Below are 21,807 nucleotides of genomic sequence, written 5' to 3'. Positions count from 1 at the left end.
TCTTGTTTTCCAAGGTCTGGCTCAAACTACAAACAGTCAGATTTCCATCTTCTTTCTTTTAAGCCTTAGCCACCTAAACATCTTATTCTTATTTCTGTACAAGTTTGTTGCATGTTGTTTGTATTGTATGTGTATGTATGCATTTTTCTTCCAGCTCTCCTATGTAATAGGAATCTACTCAAGGGCAAGCACTACGTCTTCTGCTTTATTTGTTAGCTTTCCATGGTACTTAGTACAGGTAAAGTAGCAGCTTGGCTCATATAGGATTAAAAATCACGAGCTTCTATGTTTCTGAATACTAAGAATTTCATTTTTCTTCCCTTGTTATTAGTTTAATCTAGCATTTGAGGTGGTCAGGTATCATTTCTCTTTCAACCCAACTTTTTAACTGTTATTCTTCCCTTTCCTAGAACCAAGAAGAGACGATGGCATCTGTGTAGAGTTATGGCTGACCTTTCCAGTATAATTATAATGAATACAAAATGACCATTAAAATGACGAAGGGAAAAATAGAAGCTACAAGAAGAATACAGAAGTCAACGCAAGGGCTCTTAATATTAGACATGTGGAGGCTAAAAAAGAATTATGTGATTATTATCTAGGAGATTACAAAAGTTACACACAGGAAAAATGCAGATTTGTGCATTAAATTCTGGAACTCTAAAACTTCATATTCAAGAGTAAACTTCAAGTAACTAGAATTACATTGGACTACACACAAAAAAGCTAGTAGATGTTTGAACTTCCTTGAAAAGTAATACAGGTTCAAAGATATAAATGGATACTCAACAGAATTAAATATACACATGGCTGGCCGGGTACATTGGCTTATGCCTGGAATCCCAGCACTTTGGGAGGCTGAGACAGGCAGATCACCTAAGGTCAGGAGTTCGAGACCATCCTGGCCAACATAGTGAAAGCCCATCTCTACTAAAAATACAAAAATTAGCCGGGTATGGTGGTGAGCACCTGTAATCCCAGCTACTTGGGAGGCTGAAGCAGAAGAATTGTTTGAACCTGCGAGGTGGAGTTTGCAGTGAGCCGAGATCATGGCACTGCACTCCAGCCTGAGTGACAGAGCAAGACTCCCTCTCAAAAAAAAAAAAAAAAAAAAATACACACACACACACACACACACACACACACACACGGCTGATAAACTTCTACAATGGACTACTTCCTTCACACAACTAAAATGTAAAAATGGAAGATCCCTTAGCTTTGGGAAGACTAGTCCAGGAGGATAAATATGGAATTCTACAGCATACAACTTAGTGACCCTGTCAGATGCAGACCATTAGACTAGAGGGATCATAAGACAGACTTATTTCTTATTGCATCACAGGAAAGGTGTGTATTAGTTTTTTTTTTTTTTTTTTTTAAGTAAAATGAGGATTAAAATGAAACAAGACTGAAACATTAGACATATTTGGTCAAGGACATTTAACGTGAATGTTTTATGCAATAAGTATGTTTGTCTTTTAGCGTAGGGAATCCTTTCCATAAATCTGTTTTAGAAGTCAAGTCTCCAGTATGCTTTAGGAAAGCTTTTGTTAAAACTGAAGTATATTGATAAAGTGATTTAATATAGTTGAAAACAAGCTGCAGCACTCTAGCTGGGCCCTCTGAAACCTTATGTTAGGGAAACATCTATATAACATTATACGAAACATTTACTGTAATTTGCCATCAATCTTTAAAAATAATACTGTTACACTCCCAACATTGTTGTCTTTGTTAGTGCATTACTACTATTTTATTCATGTGGTTTGTTGTGCTTGTATGAATTATTCCCAATTCTACCTCAATGTCTTGGGCTGTAATATCCTTTAAGTAAAAGATACTGAAACTATGGGTTGATTCAAAGGGCAGCTGAATATCCACATGTCCTATGAACCAATATTGCAGAACCATTATACTGCAGGACTGTGTTCCATCTAAATGCACGATGATTACCTGGGTGGGGTTGGTGGAGGTTTTAAGTTTGATACCACATAATAAACCTTTATCTACTAACTGAGTCTGTGCAATAAATATCTGCAAAACCTTAAGTAAAATAGAATTTATCTTGTTATTTCAGGTCCACAATTTTCATTGCGCAAAATGTTCCAAGGTACGTATGCTGCAAATATAGCAAAGCAAAAAAAAAAAAAAAAAAGCAAAATACACACACACACACACACACACACACACGTTGCCATGTTGCCCAGGGCACGGTGGCTCAGGCCTGCAATCCCAGCACTTTGGGAAGCCAAGGCAGGAGGATTATTTAAGGCCAGGAGCTCAAGGCCAGGCTAGGCAACATATTGAGCCCCGTCTCAGCAAAAATTAAAAATAAATAAAATTATAAATAAACAAATACGCAAAATAGAAAACCTTTGCTAAAGTTGCAAGAGTATTACAGTGGCCTCGCATTATGCCCTTCGTTAAGATTTTCCCATGGGTAACATTTGCCACATTCACTTCATCTCTTTCTCCCTAATGTGTTAAATAAAAACAGCCATGTGAATTTAAAAAAAACAAACAAACAAACAAAAAAACTCCTTCTGGAGAGTTTCACAATTAAAGGTGGTGTAAATGGTACATTTTGCACTGTAATTTAGTTTTCAATTCCCAAGAGTATCTGTGGTGTGTCTGCGTGTGTATCTTTTGCTTTGTGGAAGAGGGAGAGTGCTCACTGAAAGGACTGTGAAATATAAGATTTGCCAAGTACTCTTAAGGAAGAGTACAGTATTTGAACTGAATGCATTCAAAATTTTAATCAAGAGAGCCATTATTTAAACAAACTGGCCTTGAGAAAGGAATTTTTTTGAAAAAGGAAAGAAAAGGCTCAAGGAAGGGTGCTGAGCTAACAGTAAGGAGAAACTGGATCACAGTCTCAGCTCTGCCTTTAGTTATGTCTATTGAGCAAGGCAAGTCACTTAACTTTCTTGTGTTTTCCTTTTCAACTATAAAACAACGGGTAAGAAGGCCGACACAATGGCTCACTCCTGTAATCCCAGCACTTTGGGAGACCCAGGCGGGCAGATCACCTGAGGTCCGGAGTTTGAGACCAGCCTGACCAACATGGAGAAACCCTGTCTCTACTGAAAGAAAAAAATACAAAATTAGCCGGGCGCGGTAGTGCATGCCTGTAATCCCAGCTCCTTGGGAGGCTGGGTCAGGAGAATCGCTTGAACCTGGGAGGCGGAGGTTACCGTGAGCTGAGATTGCGCTATTGCACTCCAGCCTGGGCAACAAGAGTGAAACTGTCTCAAACAAAACAAAACAAAACAAAACAAAAACAACAACTAGCAAAAAACAGGTAGCAATAGCTGCCGCAGAAGAAAACTATTATGTGGCTAAAAGACATTAAAATATTTTAAAATTGTAAATGTTCTCTAAGTGCAAGCTGTTAGTGTTATATGCATGTCAAAGCTCCAAACTTATAAGGTAGAAAACTGGGAATTAATTGTTTGAATTACAACAGAATTCCCTGCAATACTTTAAATGGCAAATGCGGTTTACTAACTTTATAGACATACATTTCACCTCTTTCCAGAAGTATATCCCTTCTGCAAAGATTGGTCCACTTTTACTCGTATTGGCTCATTGTTCTTCCTTAACCGCAGAATTTGAATGCACTAACTCATAGTGTATACAGCTGAAAGGGATCTTAGAGATAAATTAGCCTTGTGTTTGGTCAAAGCCTTAGCAGCTGCTGAGAGGATAAAGGGCAAAGAAAGCAAAGAGGAAGGGAATGGGAGTTTTGCCAGGAATCTGCCCCCTTCCCTCACCGTATCTGGAGAAACTTGGCTTTTATCTGTTTTCTATTTAAATTTGTAATTTCTGGGTAAGATTTCATTTATAAAAAGAGTTTCACTATCCACTCACCACCCCCTCTTCCCTGCCCCTAGAAAGGGTTGAAAGCCAACTCCCTTATTTTTCAGATGAGAAACTGGAGCCCAGAGAGGTGAGACTATCGTCACTATGTGGTCTTGGCTAAAGCATCTTCATGACAGGCTATAAATTGTGTCATATCAATCAGCTGTATTTTGTTTACATGGTCGTATATTCAGCAGACACTGACTAGAAAAATGTCATTTTTTTTTTCAACTTTGTGGAGATAGATCGTGCGGGATCAATTTAAAAGAAATGCCACTTTCCTCCAAGGCCAACTTTTGCAAAATTGTAATGGAGATAAAGCCTGCTTTTAGCATTCTTTAGTTCTCTCTCTCCTCACCCATTCTTCTTTGTTCCCAGTGTTCTATTTTGGCATCCAACCTGCAGGAATTGAGTATCTTCCACTACCCAATAAATTTCTTCTTCATTTATATTGCTACAGTACTGACAATATGGGACTTTACCTGAGCCCCAATGTACCTGGAAAACAACGTTGCTTAAGAAATTCCCCAACCTTTTGTTTTCTGAAATTCTGCCACTTTTTTGTGTCCTGGGAAATGGCTTATGCAAAAAAACAAAACAAAACATAACAATGGCAACAAGCAAAGAAAAGCCCAAACACATATAGAACATCCTTCTCTAAATGACTTAAGATTAAACTTTGTCCCTTCTTTCCCATGATGCCCCTAAGACTCACCTATAATCCCACCCCTGAACAGGGCAAACAGCCTTTTCCCCTATGGCCTGAACCCACTGTAAGACCAGATATAGAAACTCCAATTTCCCGTTCTTTGTCTCATAAACAATTTAGACAAGGAGATACACATTTCCTGTTCAGCTAACTGATACTTCCCCTGATTGCAACACAATTCCACCAGTAAATCATCTCACATGTATCTACCCCTTCTTATATAAGACCAAGACAAAACCTTTCTATTGCAATAGCTTAAATGAAGTCAATTTCTTTACTTGTTCAGTTTTTCTCTGTGATAATTCCTTATTGAAAACCTTTTCAGAAATTTATATATTTAGTTTGTCTTATACTATTACAGTAACAGGTGAAAAATACAAAACATGAAACTAAGCATCCTCTCTTCTAGTCCCAGCTCTTTCTGTGTGATTTCAAGTTTTCTGGACCTAATTTTCTTCATTTCTAAATAAGGATGTTGGATTTGATAATCTTTAAGATTTTAACATTCTATATTTGTTGATAAGTTACATGGTAGTTATTTTTAATTTTATTATTAGACATTACATAACTCAGGTCTAGGAATAAATCTTTTATTTGTTTAGATCCTCTGCTCTGTTTAAAGCAGGTGTTACATAATGTTTACTGGTTAAATAGTTATGACTAGTTTGTAAGCTTCTAATGTAGTGAGGGACTGTTGTGGTACAATACTTTCAATTTTATAAATATTTATTTAAAAATGAAAACTAAGATTTTTCTCGTAGATTACAGGATGTGGTTGTGACTTATATCTGCTTACTGAAATTCTAGCATGTTCATCAATTTTTTAGCATACTAAATGTCTATAATCAAATACTCTTTTTCTTTCATTTGGATAACTAAGTGGTGAGGAAATTCTATTTTCTCATGAGAAGCATATATACACAACAACTGTTAATGGGAAACCAATGCCAGTAGAATTTGATGCTTCTTTAAAAGGTGCCATTCTTTTGTAAAGTATCTGTTCATATCCTTCACCCATTTTTGAATGGGCTTGTTTGTTTTTTTCTTGTAGATCTCTTTTAGTTCTTTGTAAATTCTGGATATCAGCCCCTTGTCAGATGATACAGGAGGCCAACAAACATGAAAAAATGCTCATCATCACTGGTCATCAGAGAAATGCAAATCAACACCACATTGAGATACCATCTCACACCAGTTAGAATGGCGATCATTAAAAAATCGGGAAACAACAGATGCTGGAGAGGATGTGGAGAAATAGGAATGTAAATTAATTCAACCACTGTGGAAGACAGTGTGGCGATTCCTCAATGACCTAAAAATAGAAATCCCATTTGACCCAGCAATCCCACTACTGGGTATATATCCAAAGGATTATAAATCATTCTACTATAAGGACACATGCACACGAATGTTCATTGCAGCACTGTTTACAATAGCAAAGACCTGGAACCAACCCAAATGCCCAACGATGATAGACTGGATAGGGAAAATGTGGTACATATATACCATGGAATATTACGCAGCCATCAAAAACGATGAGTTCACGTCCTTTGTAGGGACATGGATGAACCTGGAAACCATCATTCTCAGCAAACTGACACAAGAGCAGAAAATCAAACACCCCATGTTCTCACTCATAGGCAGGTGTTGAACAATGAGAACACATGGACACAGGGAGGGGAGCACTACACACTGGGGTCCGTTGCGGGGAAATGGGGAAAGGACAGGGGGGTGGGGAGGTGGGAAGAGAGAGCATGGGGAGAAATGACAGATAAAGGCGAGGGGATGGAAGGCAGCAAACCACACTGCCATGTGTGTACCTATGCAACAATCTTGCATGTTCTTCACATGTACCCCAAAACCTAAAATGCAATAAAAAAAGGTGCCATTCTACTTATCCATTATCTGATGATGATAGTGATAATAGTTTAAAAATAATAGATTTTAGATTGGTAAGCAGAGACCAAACTTTAAAGATAGAAAACATTTCAATCTCAAGGATGTCATCATTCAGTACAAAGTTCACACTAGTTTGAAAGCAGGTTCTATAGCACCTAACGGAATGTCGCTGAAGTTCAAAAACCTCAAGGCGATTTTTCAATCTTTTGGTCCAAAAATAACTGCTGCTAAATTAGGCAATGTGGCAGGGACTTTGTTATATGCTTTATATCAATTGTATAATTTACTCCTTACTATGACCATATGAGACAGGTACTATTATTATCACTCTTATGTTACAGATAAGGGCACTGGCTGGGCGAGGTTGTGTCAATTATGTGAGGTTGGAGAGACAATGATAGTACAGTTAGTATTCAAAGCCAGGTCTCTCTGACTCCAGAATCCAGGCTTTTAACCACAGTGCTACAATGCCCAATCTTCTAGGAGAGAAGAGAAAAAAATTTAGAAAGAATGGTCTGGTTGTCAGTTTCATATTTTAGTGCATACAGTATCAAGACAAGCTTCTAGAGCTGTATTTATGGGATGTGTGTTATGTAGAAAATCATAAAAGGATACAACTGAATATTTGAAAATACCCTTCTGCTGTATTACATCTTCTGCAAGGTTTGGATTAGTATGCACCTGGCAGTAAAAAGAAAGGAGCTAAGTTTTTACTCAATAAGTAATATGCAGTAAAGACCTAATATAGCAGAGCCATGACGTGCAGTTATAGTTAAAGGTTTTGTTCAGGCTTCCATAAAAAGTCAGGTTAAGCTAACAACTTTGTATATGAGGCATCAACCCATAATGATTTTCCTTAATAAAGTATTAAATTGAAGTCGGTTTGCTCTGTTTGTTGTTATAATTGAACAGAAACTTAAAGCATTTTTCATTTATGAAACTTGTCACAACATATTAAAAATATAGGTGACTAGAATTTCTCTAAAATCTATCATGAGTAGACTCTGGGGCTTTGCTTTAATTGCGTAAAAAGTTATTTGTGGTCTTCACAGATGTTCCATATGAGGATTTTAGTACAGTGTAGAAGTTAAGAGACTGGACTCTGGAATCAGACTACCACTTACTAGCTCTGTGACACTGCGCAAGTTACTTAACCTCTCTGTGCCTCTGTTTCTCATTTGGACAACAGGGACCAAAATGTGACCTTCATGATATAATCCATGTAAAGTATCTGGAACAATTCTGGACACACGGTAATTTTAAATTAATTTTAGCTATCATCATCAGCTTACTTTATGGAAGGGAATTGTAAGAGATCTAAATTAGAATATAAAATCAAATATACTCTAATTACAACTATGTCATGACTTGTTATCTTGCCTGTTTCATTTTCCTCAGACAGATAATTCTTATTTTTAGTGCGAATGGCAAGAAACTCTAGGCGGATAATACCAAATGATAGCTCTTCTACCTTCAGATATAAAGGCATAAACTAGTAGACAAGGTGGTAAGGGAGAAAAAGCAGGTAAGGGAGATAAGAAAGAAAAGTCTGAGAAGTAAGAGTGGCAGACATTTTCCTCTGCTACCTCTGACCCATCTACTCTCCTCAGCTCTCAGGAGTAACAGTGAAAAAGTGAGAAAGGTCAGTCCAGGCTAGAAACAAGTATTTTCAAATGAGAACATACAGCAAGCTGCATCACCAATTGAAAACCAGATCAAACCATAATGTTTTCCTGAACTCTAAGTATTAATTTTTACTTAAGCATGGATTAAAGTTACCTATTCAAAAACAAACAAAAACAAAATGAAACAAAACCCACAAACAACCCCCCAACCACCAAAGGAATTAAAAGCACAAGGGAAGAGTACTAACCCAAATAACTACTCTATTAAAAAATGATATCTTAGTTGCAACTAATGAACCAAAATAAGATTACGTTATCACCTGTATAAAATTGAAAGCTACTTGGAGGTAAGGTTTGGGTCACTCATTCATTTATTTATTTTTGATCTCCTAAAATTACCCAGGATATTGCTGGCTATACATATTATTCTCAATTTCTACTTTTTAAATTGACCTCTTGAAATTTTAGATGGATCAAGTCCCTCTGTACTGAATCCTATTTCAATAAAAATATGAACTTCCAGCTACTTTCACTGCTTGTATGTTAAGACTAAGATCATTCAGTGTGAATAAGATGTTGGGAGTGCTGGTACTGTGACATTTATTATAAATAAGTCAGGTAATTCAAACTCATGTTGGTTAAACTTAACAGTTCAGGACTCAAAGAGATTTTTTTTTTCTTTCTCCCAACTAGGAAGAATTCATGTTCCCCAACTAGAAAAAAATCATGTTATCCAACTTTGACATAAACATTCACCTTTACATTAAGCAGAAAAAGCTTTTTCTTATTACAAACAGAAGAAATTTCCATATACCCTTTGTAAAATGTTATATATAAATGATAGGCTTGGACACAGAGAACTTAATCAAAATTCCTCATTGCTTTAGGGTAGTTATATGCGAAATGCAATTTCCAATGTATTGAAGCCTCTATTCTGTAAATATTTATCTATTTTCAAAATTGCCAACATATTTGAAAAGTTTAATTGGTTTATACTCAAGGCACTGGAGACAAGGAAAATTTACTTTCACAAGATATTTACATGCATTTATTCTGTCTATGTAGAGGACTTCTTTCAAGTGATCAGGAAATTTAATGTGAAGTGAAACCATCCCAGATATGGTCCTAATCACCAAATTAGAAGAAAAGTAATCAACAGTCAACCAATCATTTTGATCACTGTACCTTTTTTCTCTGATTTATCAGAAACTTTTCCTCCAATTGGAGAGTAAGTAGTGTCCATGGACTCGGTGCCTCTGTTCCCTTTGCTAACTCCATTTGCATACAGCTCTCCTTCAACTGGTTGCAACTGCCATGTCAGGCCGAACAAATGTACTGCTGCAAGAGAACAAGCCATACATTAACTTATTCCAGACTCATTTAGATGATCTCCAAGCTAGGTATCCCTTTGCACCTAAAAATTTTATGAATAGTTTTCTTTTAGTTAGTCCGAGCAACTGGGAATCTATGCTTATACATCATACATGTAGCTACTTGCATACTACGACACACATATGGGTACTAACAGTTGTTAAAGTAGCTGTTGTTAACATTTTGAGGCCAAACCTATCCCAATAATAAGATTAGAAATTAGTATCAACTATAGTACAATTAGACTTAGCCTCTCACTGCTGTGACCCTTTGCTTTTCCATTTCTCTTAGTCACGTAACACTGGTTTCCATATGGAAACTATTACAGAGTAATGGTGGACAGACTATCATGAGAACATGGAAGATCTTCTCTATGGCTCTAATTCGACTCAGTTCAGCAAATATTTCCTGAATGCCTAGTATGTAAAAAGCCCTATGATAGTTGCTGCTGGTGGTAATATCTAGATGCTTATTAGGGTGGGATTTGGTAGCAGCACCAGGATAAAATAATCTTATGCAGAATGATTGATATAACACAGGTTCAAACTGCTATCAGAAGATTAAAAAGTACTCCGTGTTAGTCACTGTGCAGGAAGATGGGCACTCTCATACACTCCCGATGACAGTATAAAAATACAGTGACCTTTTTGGAGGGCAATGTGACACCATTTATCAAATGAACTTAAAATCTGATTTACCTTTTGAGCCAACAATTTAATTTCTATGAATTAACTATGAATGTACAAATGCTATCTATTGTAACATCTGACAATAATATTAGAATGTTATGCTCAATCTAAATATCAAGAGGGGAATAATCAAATAACTGATGAGATAGTAAATAATACAAGATTATGTGGCTGTTAAAAATCATGTTGCAGAAGACAATGCAATGGCATGGGAAATATTCATAAGGCATCAGATGAAAAATATTAGTCTCCTAAACATTATGAATAGTGTGATCGGAAGTGTGTGTGTTTGTGTATATGTGCACGTGTTCGTGTCTGGAGAAAAAAAGGTTTGGAAGAATATATAGCAACGTGTTAACAGCATGGGAAGCTTACAGAGAATTTTTATTGTTTTCTTTATGATTTCTGTGTTTTCCATATTTTTTACAATGAACATGTGTGACGTTTGCCATCTGGGAAAAAGGAAGCTTTTGTTTTAAAAGAAATGGTTTAAAGGAAGAACATATTAAAATAGGTTGGGCTGATCAAGAATAATTTTTGAAAGATGTGGGAGTAGATAGAGACCTTGGAGGATGTGTAGGGCTTTCACAGGTGACAACAATGGGTGGGGAGCAGGGACAGGCCTGCACAAAATATGACTTTGTAAAGTACAGGATGTCTCTGAGGCAAAAGAAGTTGTTGGGGTTCACTGGAGCTTAGCTATGTGCTGGTGGTAGAGGAAGTTAAGGCAGAAAGGAAGATTAGAGCCATATTGTGGAGGACAATGAGTGCCACACATACATTTGGGTTCAATTTATTAGGCAACATACAAGCATTTCTATTTTTTGAGAGAATGAGTGATATTATCAGAATTTTCTTTAGGAGGATTAAATCGATAGTGGGGAGCATTGAAGGTTTTTAGGCAAATGACTGATATAATAAAAACTTCCTTTGCAGAAAGATAAATCCAGTAGTAGTGTGGAGAAGAATGGATTGGAGACCTAAAGATTTGGCAAATAAATCAATTGGGATGGCATTGCAATAATCTAGGAAAGAACTCAATTAGAGTAGTGTCACAGGAGTGTCTCAGTTATCTGTAGTGGGAATGCAAAGATTTCTTAAGGAGAAATTGCATAAATGGTGTTTGGCATCAATAGGGATTTGGCATCAAGTCCTTTCTCTCTCTCTCTCTCTCTCTCTCTCTCTCTCTCTGTGTGTGTGTGTGTGTGTGTGTGTATACACACACACATTCACGCATGTGTATAGTGGTGTGCTGGGGGAGGGCATAGAAAAATGTGAGGAAAAGGAGGGAGGAATCCAAAATGGTTAAGGTTTTGAGCCTAACTGAAACAATGGTGGAACCATTAGTAGAGAATTCTTAGCCTAGCACTTGCTACAAATAGTTGGTACTAGATTTGTGTTTTGTTGATTGATGACTATTTGAGTATGTGGTTTGAGACAGGATGAAAAGATGAAAAGAACGCAATGAATTCATCCTTTAGGGCTGTTGGGTTTCTGGGACTGACAGGCCATCCAGATAGTGAATACTAACTACAGGAGGTTTGACGTTCTGGAGGATATTAGAGCTAGAAAAAGGCTGAAAAGTCATATATATACAGAGGCAATAGCTGAAGTTGTGAGAGTGAATGAAGTCACTGAAGGGAGAGAATGTTAGGGGAAAACAGTGCTTAGGGCAAAAAGCTGTAGAACCTCTTATCTGTTTTCTCATTGCATTTTTCAACATCAACCAAATCCTACCAAAAGGCAAAAAAAAAAAAAAAAAAAAGAGTGAATCTGCTCATAAGCCATTTCATATTTCTCTTTGTGTTCTTAGATGAACTGAAAGGGGTTAATAGTATGTGTAACATGCATGTATAATATTTGAACTAGTGACCGAGAACAGAGAAGGATAGCCTATTTAAAAATCATTCATCCTCTTTTAGTTAAAGCTAAAGAGATTTCTTACACCTACTTCCTAATTTATCCTTAAAAGTTTTAAGCATTTAATTGGTTTCTACCCTTTTCATTGGATTAAGGCCAGTGTTGCCTGATGAATTTCTCTTGCAATTATTGGAAATAATTTTAACTCAAAGGATAGTGGTTCTGAGTAAGGTATGGTATGGCACATTAACAAAGCTTTATTAGTGACATCCTTGAGATTTCCTTGCCAATGGACTCTAAGCTTGGTTTAACATACTTGTTCCAATTAGAGGTATTTTTCCGTTTTTCAGAAAATTTGGTCTACTCTGCCTCCTAAATAATTTCAATATGATGGATAGTAGCAGCTATATTGAAAATGTGTTTCATTCCCTTGGTTCAATTACTTTCATGAAATTAGATGAATCATATGTAACAAAAGGCATGGTAGTTTTCATTTAGAAGACTAAGGGGGCTATTTTATCTACTTTAAGTTGAACTAGTTTCCTGGGGGCATTTGAAAATGTGAGAAAATGTATGGTGAGATTCACTTCAAAATATATAAGGTAAGGATTAATTTTTCACCATCAAATGAAATGGACTGCTTTCAGCCAATCAAGACAGATAAAGAGGTATTGGCACATTTAATAGAACACTCTTTGAGAACAATGAAGCTCTGTAATTTTTTGAACTTACTATATCTTTCCTAGGGAACAGGCTGTTTGTAATATATATTTGTGTGAATATATAATGAAAGTTAATTATTTGCTACAGACCACAGACAAGTATCATGGCAAGGCTACTGGCCTTTTATTTCCTCCAAACATAGGTACTAACCAACCAAAATGGCTATCAGATATAAACAACGAATATAGTCTAACCAGTACACACCGGCTGAATGACAGCTTTAGATACAGTATAAAGACAACTTCCGTAGTTTCTAGTGGATTCCCATCCAGATCTATGCTATGTGTTTAGAGCTACACTGTTTAGGTGAGTCCCCCAAACCCAAGAATAGACATTATGAGCCAACTGTCTAGAATAAGGGTAAAATTAGTAATAAACAAATAGGGCAATGTTAAGTCATATTCATATGTTGATTCAACAAATACTTTTTTGAGTGCCTACTTTATACCAGGCTCTGTTCTTTTTTTCTGAGTTTACAACAGCAAACAACATTAAAAAACCTCTACCCTCCCAAACTTATATGAGAGGATAGTGGGTTAAGACAGACAAATAAAAAATACATGATATAAAATATAAGGTAGAATATAACTGTTACAGAAACAAAAAAACAAACAAACAAGATAACATCAGGTATTTATAAGTGCTATGAAGGTAAAAATAGGTAAGGGTGGTCAGAGAAGGCCTCTTGGAGGAGGTAACATTTGAACCAAGATTGGAATGAAATGAAGCCATTATGAATATCTAGTGGAAGAACGTTCCAGGCAGACAAACCAGAATTTATAGAAAGCCCTGAAGTCTTACATGAAGTGCGTGAGAAATACTAAGGAGCCCAGTGTGAGCTCAGTTGGAAAGGCAAAGAGTGGTAGGAACATTCATAAACATAAGTACTGGACCCATAATCTTGTTACCTCAGTACGCTAGCCAACTATACAAGCTGGTCACCAACAAATAAGAATTAGAAAGTAATAAACCTAAAATCTCATACCAGAATATATACCTCCAAATGAGCACTGCTGGCTAAGGTAGATGTAATATAAGTACTCTTGACCGTGAGCAAGGTCAAAGTTACTGTTCCCTATGACATATATAAAAATATATATACTCAATGAATGGAGATGGATGCTACCCAGATCTCTGAGGGAGTACCCATTCCATTATTTGCATTTCACTGAAATTCAGTGGTTGGACAGAATGTTTATGTCTATTCAGATATTCCAGGAATGATGTATTTTCAGCAGATTAAAAATGGCAGTCCCTAATGCTCTTTTAACTAATGTTCCCTGGTGCTGCACCCTGTACATTTTATAATTATTATTATTATTATTCTATCCAATTGCAAATATCCATGCTCTAAAATTATAAATTCATTGCAAAGTTCAGTTAATGAATGGATTGTTTTGGCTGTCCTCAATTCCAAATTCAATCAAGTGACCTTGGAACTCAAGGCAGGCTGACTATGTACAGAAGCTCTGCTTAACTTACACATTTCTGTAGAAACCTCCATGTCTCTCTGCAGTTTTCTCTCTGCATACTGTTAGGATGTTGGACTTTGTTTTTCATAAATAAGACTGGTGGTCTCTAGCAACATTTATAATCAGTAATCCTTCCCCATTCCACTCTCTTTCAAGAGGCAAATATTCACTCAAAACACACACACACACACACACACACACACACACACACACACACACAGGAATGCTTCAGAAGTAAACGTGGAAAATAGATGCTGAATGACTTAGGCCTATGCTATCCAATATGGTAGCCACTCATCACATGTGTCTATGGCACATTTGAAATGTGGCTAATCAGAGTCGAAGACTTGATATAAAAGAAAAATTATAGAAGGTCACATAAATAATTTTATATTGATTGCACATTGAAATGATAATATTTTAGATATATCAGATTAAATAAAATATTTATTTAAATTAATTTCACCTGTTTCTTCTTGCTTTTTTAGCATGGCTACTATAAAACTTTAAATTATATATATGGTTCACATTGTATTTCTATTGAGTGGTGATGATCTTGACTACCTAGAACATTTTACAAAGGGATATGATGTTTCTCTTTTAGCACCCTATCATATAATTTACCATACTACATTAAAGATATCTGTTTACACGTCTGCCTCATCATTATTAAGCACTCCAAAGGCAGGAACAATGACTTCTGCATTTTTCTGTTCCTGGCACCTAACTCTGTGATTGGTAGTCAGGAAGTACTCTTCATTGCTGATAGGAGTATAAAGCGGTAAAGTAGCTTTGGAAGGCAATTTTGATATCTACCACAATTTAAATTGAGAATGTTCCTTGACCAAGGCATTCTACTTCTAGGAGTCTGTACTAAAGATGTAATCACATGTGGGGCATAAAGGGGGCATGTGCAATGAAATTCACTATAGCATTAATATACTGACTTTATTAATATAGTTAAAAATTAGAACAACCAATGTATCTATCTATGGAAGAGTGGTACACCTGTACTATGAAATCCTTTGCAAGAATTAAAAGGACTGATACTGAGAAATTATCAGATTGGAGGAAACTGAGGATGCATGACAAGTAAATACAACATGGGGATCTAGAAAGAATCCTGTAACAGAAAAGACCGTGGACAAACTGGAGAACTCTGAATTACATTCTAAGTTTAGTTAATAGCCTCATACCAACGTTAATTTCTTAGTTTTAGTAATTGTACTATGTTTGTACAAGATGTTAATATTGGGAGAAGCTCAGTGACCGGAATACAGTGATTCCGTGCTATATTAGTAAATTTTCTGTAAATCTAAAATTATTTCAAATAAAAAGCCCAAAATAGAGAGAAAAAGGACTGTTCCAGTGATATGCTGGAGCTGGCTTATACTGGTTTACAAAAGTCGACTGTGCTCATCTCTTCCCAATTCCACCTCCATTGACTTTACTTTGGCAGTTGAAATTGGCCATGGCAGGTATATTTACATCCTGGGAATTAGCAAATGTGGCAGATCAAAGCTTTCTGGGCCAGAAAGGTTGTTATTAAACATTTACCAGCACATCACTGGATGACCTGCATGTACTGAATGAAAAGAGCTCTAAGATTTGTATGAAAAATATTGTAGAACAATGCATATTCTATGATCTGGTTTAAGTAGAATATATGTGTGTGTATACATATATATTTAAATGCATAGAAAGAGACCTGAAAAATGCAAACTAAACTACTGATATTTAGAGTAGGGAGCTGTGAAAACTAAAAAGATATTTTGACATTTTCATAGTATTGTTAGAATCTTTTACAATGATAATATATTCATTATTGTCTAATTTTAAAATACCAGGTGCTCAACAAACCTTTGTTAAGCTGAATGGATAGTTTCATTGTTTTGTTCTATCTCTTTTATTGCTGTTTTCTGTATAAAATTGGGCTTTTCAAAACATTTTAAAGCAGCAGAACCATTCAGCAATTAAATATAATCAATCCCCAAATACATAAAATAGATAAAACAGAATTTATTTGATTGAAAGGGTTTGACTGTCCAAAAGATTCAAAGCATATAGCTTGAAATCCAGTAGCCTGAAGGATTATCTGCAAAATATCTAAATAAGGAAAATTTGGGTGTTGGGAAGAATTCCTTTTAGGTATTTAAATTTTTTGAAATATCTTTATAGTGCAACTGTCAGGAGACAGGACCCTTTTAATGTTATTATGTATCTTTTGATGTTTTGTGTCTACTCTCTTACTGGTAATTTTCGAATATACTTAACAATAAATAGGGCTTTGATAATAAATATACAAGTTAACCTTCAAATTATAAGACTTTTAAGGCAAAGGTAACTTTGCTTTCAGTGAATTCATCTTGTACCTTAAAATGCAAACATATTCAGCTAAGGGTGTTATGTTTATTTGTCACAAGAATTTGGGGCTATTATTTTCTAAGTCCAGTAAATAAATCTATTGAGAAAGTTTGAAATCTATCTTACAAATAAAGTCCTGACCATTATGGATGATGTCCTACTTTACAGTATGCCAAGACAAAAGCATATCATACTTTCCAAGATACTTTGTTTTCCCTTTTTGTCGGCATTCTCCCCCTACTAGTTCCCTTCATGCTCCTTCAGGCTAGGGAATGCTACAGCTTTTGTACTTTACTTCCAAGGCTTGTCAAAGCCACAGATCTGCTTGTACGTTGGACAGTTCCCTTCCTGAAAAATATACAAAGTACATTACCCGGATGGTGACCCCTGATGACTTAAAGCTTTCAACTTAACTCCCATGGGAAGCAATTTCACCAGACTGATACTTCAGTTGCCATGATATGAGACTAGATGCTTCTGCAATAAGGAATATCACTGCAAAAATAAATGCTACTTGAATTAAATGCAGTGACTGCCAACATTACAGAAAGCAGGTTATCTTTCCATCTTAAATAAATCCCATTTTTATTACATTAAACATCAAATTGGCATATGAGTGAACTATAGCCCTTTGATAAATTACCTTCAGCTCTGAGTTTTATCCTGGTAATAACCTTATTACATGCAGGATTGAAAACTATTAGTTTTCAGAGAAGCATTTTTCAAAAACTAAATAAAGGAAGTAATGCAAGTTTATTTATGGTATCTACTATTGCCTCAGCAGTTTCATTCAACTTTTCTCTTTTTTTTCCTAGGGCTATACATATACATTTTATACTAAAAATACTATCTGTGCTTGCACTACATCACGAACATAAATAAAACATACTTAAATGTTTCTTTTCAAAGCAATTTAAATGTAGTCAATATGGTTTTGAGGTCTCTTTCAAATATTTTTGAAAGCCTGAAAAGCTGTTGTGTCATATATAGGTAGAATTAATTCCTTTTGAAAGAAAGAACTTCACTAATTAAAAGAAAGAAAAGAAAAGGCATTTTCACTTGAACTGTTTAACAAAACATATTTTGCAAGTCTGCCACGATGAAACATTAAAATTAAATGCCAATTAAGAAACGATTGAGATAGTACAACAGAGGCAACAAGGACACCTCACTTGTTGCTCCGCCTGTTTGAATCCCTACTTTTCCTCTCCTATATGAAATGAATTATTCTCTATTGCAGCATGCTTTTTTTTTTTTTGCCTTAGTATGGTCCTAGTTATATCCAATACTCAGGTTGGAGAAGATTCTATCAGAGTAATAAATCATTTTAATATCCTAGTTCTATATTATATTATCTTAAAACTTTCATTTACTATGTATTTTATATTTTCCATTCCAAGACTACAGTAATATTTATAAATAACATGTCTAGTTAGTTACCTTATCACACACAGGTTTAATATATGATCTCCATTTGCAGTTGCATAATGGGCCCATCTGTGTATTCCTTATCAGACAGGCACAATTATTTAGTGGTTTCATCTCAAGTCACAGCATCAATAAGTACTCTCCATAACTCAAATCTTATTTATTTTTGTATTACTATTTGCTTTGTGGAGTCAGGAAGAATAAGCAGCATAATGGTGGGAGAAATTTAAAAAACAGTTTAATGAATAATGTAGCAAAAATATAAATTTAGACAGGAATCAGTACTTTTAATTCTTTAAAATTTTCTTTTTCTTTTCTATTTTGCTTCATTTTCTGCTCAACTATTTTTCCCTTTCTCTATGGTCCAAATCACTGCCAATCACTTTTTCGTAATTGGTGTTGGGAGTTTCTTAGATTCCTAAATTTCTTCTATTCTCTTTCCTGGTTTGAGTACTCAATGGCAATAGTAACCAGGTTCTTTTAAAAAGACCCAAATAAAACTTCTGACTATAGAGAGTAAGAAATAGAAATACATAGCTGTCTCCTCCTTTTACCCTTTTGATTTGTATGTACTTAAATTTTTAAAATGGAAATGTATTAATTGATTTTTATCCACAACCTCTGGTAGCTGATGTTTTGAAACTCACTTTCCTGAGTTAGCATCACGTAATCATAGCCATAAATACATGGTGTTTGTCCTTCTGCAAAGGTTAGATACTAGAATTTTAAAAACCCTTTCATTAACTTATTATTCATAGTTGATGTTAAGGAGCGGGCTTATAAAAGGCTGGGAAGACAGGCAATATGATAGAGAAGATGGAAAACTATGAGTGGTGAAAAACTATGAAACCTTCTTATCTACCTTATAAGATTTGAACAGATGAGGTGTTAGAAGAAGAAAGTGGTGGTTACAAGGACTCAGTTTGTTCTGGGTTTTCTGAGGGTGACACCACGACAGTGTTCTTCTGAAAGAGTCACCAATGTATATTATTAAAATGGGGTTTATTCATGATCTGGATCCTCAAGTCTTCTCCTTTCATGCAATAATTATTTGTTGGCTGGTTCCTATGTATTAGACATTGGCCTGGTTTCTGAGGACACAACACTTATTGTTTGGTTACAAAAAACAAACAAACAAACAAAAAACTGGCCCTCTTGGGGCTTTCACTCTATGTAAAGGGAGGGAGTTATTATGTTGTATAATAAAGAGCAGGGCTCTGGAGCCAAGGTTTTTTGGTTCAAATCTCATTTTTGCTACTAACTAATGTGTGTAATCTTGGGTAAGTTAATCTCTTTGTTTCAGTATCCTCACCATAAAATGGGCACAATAACAATATCTCCATAAGGTTGTTGTGAAGACTAAATGAGTCAGTATACATAAAGCACCTAGAAAAAAACACCTGGCATATATTAAATGCCCAATAAAGTTTAGCAATTCTCATTAAGCATCGTTAATTGATCATTTTTAAAAACCATCCTGGAAGTGGAGAAAGGCAGAAAATCATTGACTTATTGAATTCTCTACTTTCCTATCCTTGGAGAGGATCATGTAGTTGTGTTTCTCTGGAGAGAGTAATACAGAGAAACTCAGGTCTTTGAGAGAACTTCAGTGCCATCTTCACACGGCTGTATAGTAGAGTTAAAACAAAAACCTCACCTAATTTCCTGATTCCAAATCCTCGACTTAATATACAATAGACATCCATTTATCTTCCCATCCCCATTAGCACTCCCTAAAGCTGTAAATTTATTTAATTTTCTTTCCTCTATCATCAGGGCTCTGGGATCTGGAAGTTGTAGGTTTTGGGTTCTCTTGGTAGAAGGTTTCCAGAAATTAGAGCATCCCTAAGGTTTTAAAAGGTATCATCATTTCTTAGTAGAGTACACTTTTTATAAAGGTTAGCATAAAGCAGTTAGAGTCTCATTTTATGACTCATACCTGATAACTCTCACATAGCTATATAGTATGAAATGGGTCCCAAGAAAACTTTCAGCTGAGTTACCCAGCACAAGTATGCAATCATGGGTGATGGATTCTACTCTATCAAATTGATTTGTGCAAGTAAGGGAATCTGTATACAAAATAATAAACTCATGGTATGTTAGAGCTCAAAAAGACCACAGAGTAATCCAGTATAGTTTGGAAAGGAGGGACCCAGTAAGTTTAAAGTGAGGAAACCTGGAAAACACTACCTCAGTTGGGTAATCATCAGTGATAGCATGTACATGATGGCATGGACAGCTGATATCAGGCAATGGTAATGGCATCTCTGTGGTCTACCCCTCCCAAAGCACACCACTAGTTTAAACATAAGCACAATATCGGCAAAGTCCAAACTGAAGGACATTAAAAAAAAAACAACCTGGCCAGTGCTACTAAACTGTCAAGGTCATCTAGGTCAGAAAACTGTTACAGACCACAGGAAAATAGGGAAACATGATGCAATGTAATATCCTATTCTGAATGGATCCTGGAAAAGAATCATTAGAGTGAACCAGCAACCAACAGAATGGGAAAAAATTTTTGGAATCTACCCATCTGACAAAGGGCTAATATCCAGAACCTACAAAGAACTAAAACAGATTCACAAGAAAGAACAAGCAAACCCATCCAAAAGTGGGCAAAGGATATGAACAGACACTTTTCAAAAGAAGACATATATGAAGCCAACAAACATATAAAAAAATGCTCATCATCACTGGTCATTAGAGAAATGCAAATCAAAACTACATTGAGATACCATCTCACACCAGTTAGAATGGCGATCATTAAAAAATCTGGAGACAACAGATGTTGGAGAGGATGTGGAGAAATAGGAACACTTTTATACTGTTGGTAGAAGTGTAAATTAGTTCAACCATTGTGGAAGATAGTGTGGCGATTTTGCAAGGATCTAGAAATAGAAATTCCATTTGACCCAGCAATCCCATTACTGTAGGGTATATACCCAAAGGATTATAAATCATTGTATTATAAAAACACATGCACACACACATTCATCACGGCACTGTTTACAATAGCAAAGACCTGGAACCAATCCAAATGCCCATTGATGATAGACTAGATAAGGAAAATGTGGCACATATACACCATGGAATACTATGCAGCCATAAAAAACTATGAGTTCCTGTCCGTTGTAGGGACATGGATGAACCTGGAAACCATCATTCTCAGCAAACTGACACAAGAACGGAAAATCAAACACTGCATGTTTTCACTCATAGGCGGGTGTTGAACAATGAGAACATGTGAACACAGAGAGGGGAGTATCACACACTGAGGTCCATTGGGGGTGGGCTAGGGGAGGGATAGTAGGAGGGAAGGTGGGGAGGGATAATGTGGGGAGAAATGTCGAAATGCTAGGTATAGGTGATAGGGGGATGGAGGCAGCAAACCACATTGCCATGAATGTACCTAAGCAGCAATCTTGCATGATCTGCACATGTACCCCAGAATCCAAAGTACAATAATTTAAAAAAAAAGAATAACTGGTGACATCCAAATAAAGTGTCAAATGCAGTTAATGGTAATTATTGATCTTCATTTCCTAGTTGTGACAAATGTTCCATCGTGATATAGGATGTTGACAAAGGAGAAACGATGACAGCCTTTTGTATTATTTAAAAAAAAAAAAACAGGAGAAACTAAATGAGGAGTATATGATAATTCTCTGCACTATCTTTGCAACTTTTCTGTAAGTCTAAAGTGTTCTACAATTAAAAGAATATTTTGGAAAGAACACACCACACATAAGCTATTTAACTCAATCTCCTCATTTTACAGAAGAGGAAGATAAAACCTA

At 35.8% G+C, this 21,807-nt stretch overlaps 1 protein-coding gene across 3 annotated transcripts in view; it reads right to left on the bottom strand.

Moving 5' to 3' along the window:
• TENM1 (teneurin transmembrane protein 1) overlaps positions 1–21,807 on the bottom strand; it is an 832,265-nt gene that overhangs the window by 296,439 nt on the left and 514,019 nt on the right. For 2 of the 3 annotated variants that reach the window (XM_074391609.1, XM_074391611.1), the window contains exon 9: positions 9,283–9,435. In XM_074391609.1, the coding sequence (XP_074247710.1) occupies positions 9,283–9,435 (153 nt within the window). The remainder of the gene's footprint in view (positions 1–9,282; positions 9,436–21,807) is intronic. The other variant, XM_074391610.1, reaches the window with a different exon arrangement.

This window comes from Saimiri boliviensis, chromosome X (genome assembly GCF_048565385.1).
Source record: "Saimiri boliviensis isolate mSaiBol1 chromosome X, mSaiBol1.pri, whole genome shotgun sequence".
In the NCBI taxonomy this organism is placed as follows: domain Eukaryota; kingdom Metazoa; phylum Chordata; class Mammalia; order Primates; family Cebidae; genus Saimiri; species Saimiri boliviensis.
Note: the sequence above shows the minus strand (reverse complement) of the source record. Positions and strands in the feature narration are given on the sequence as shown.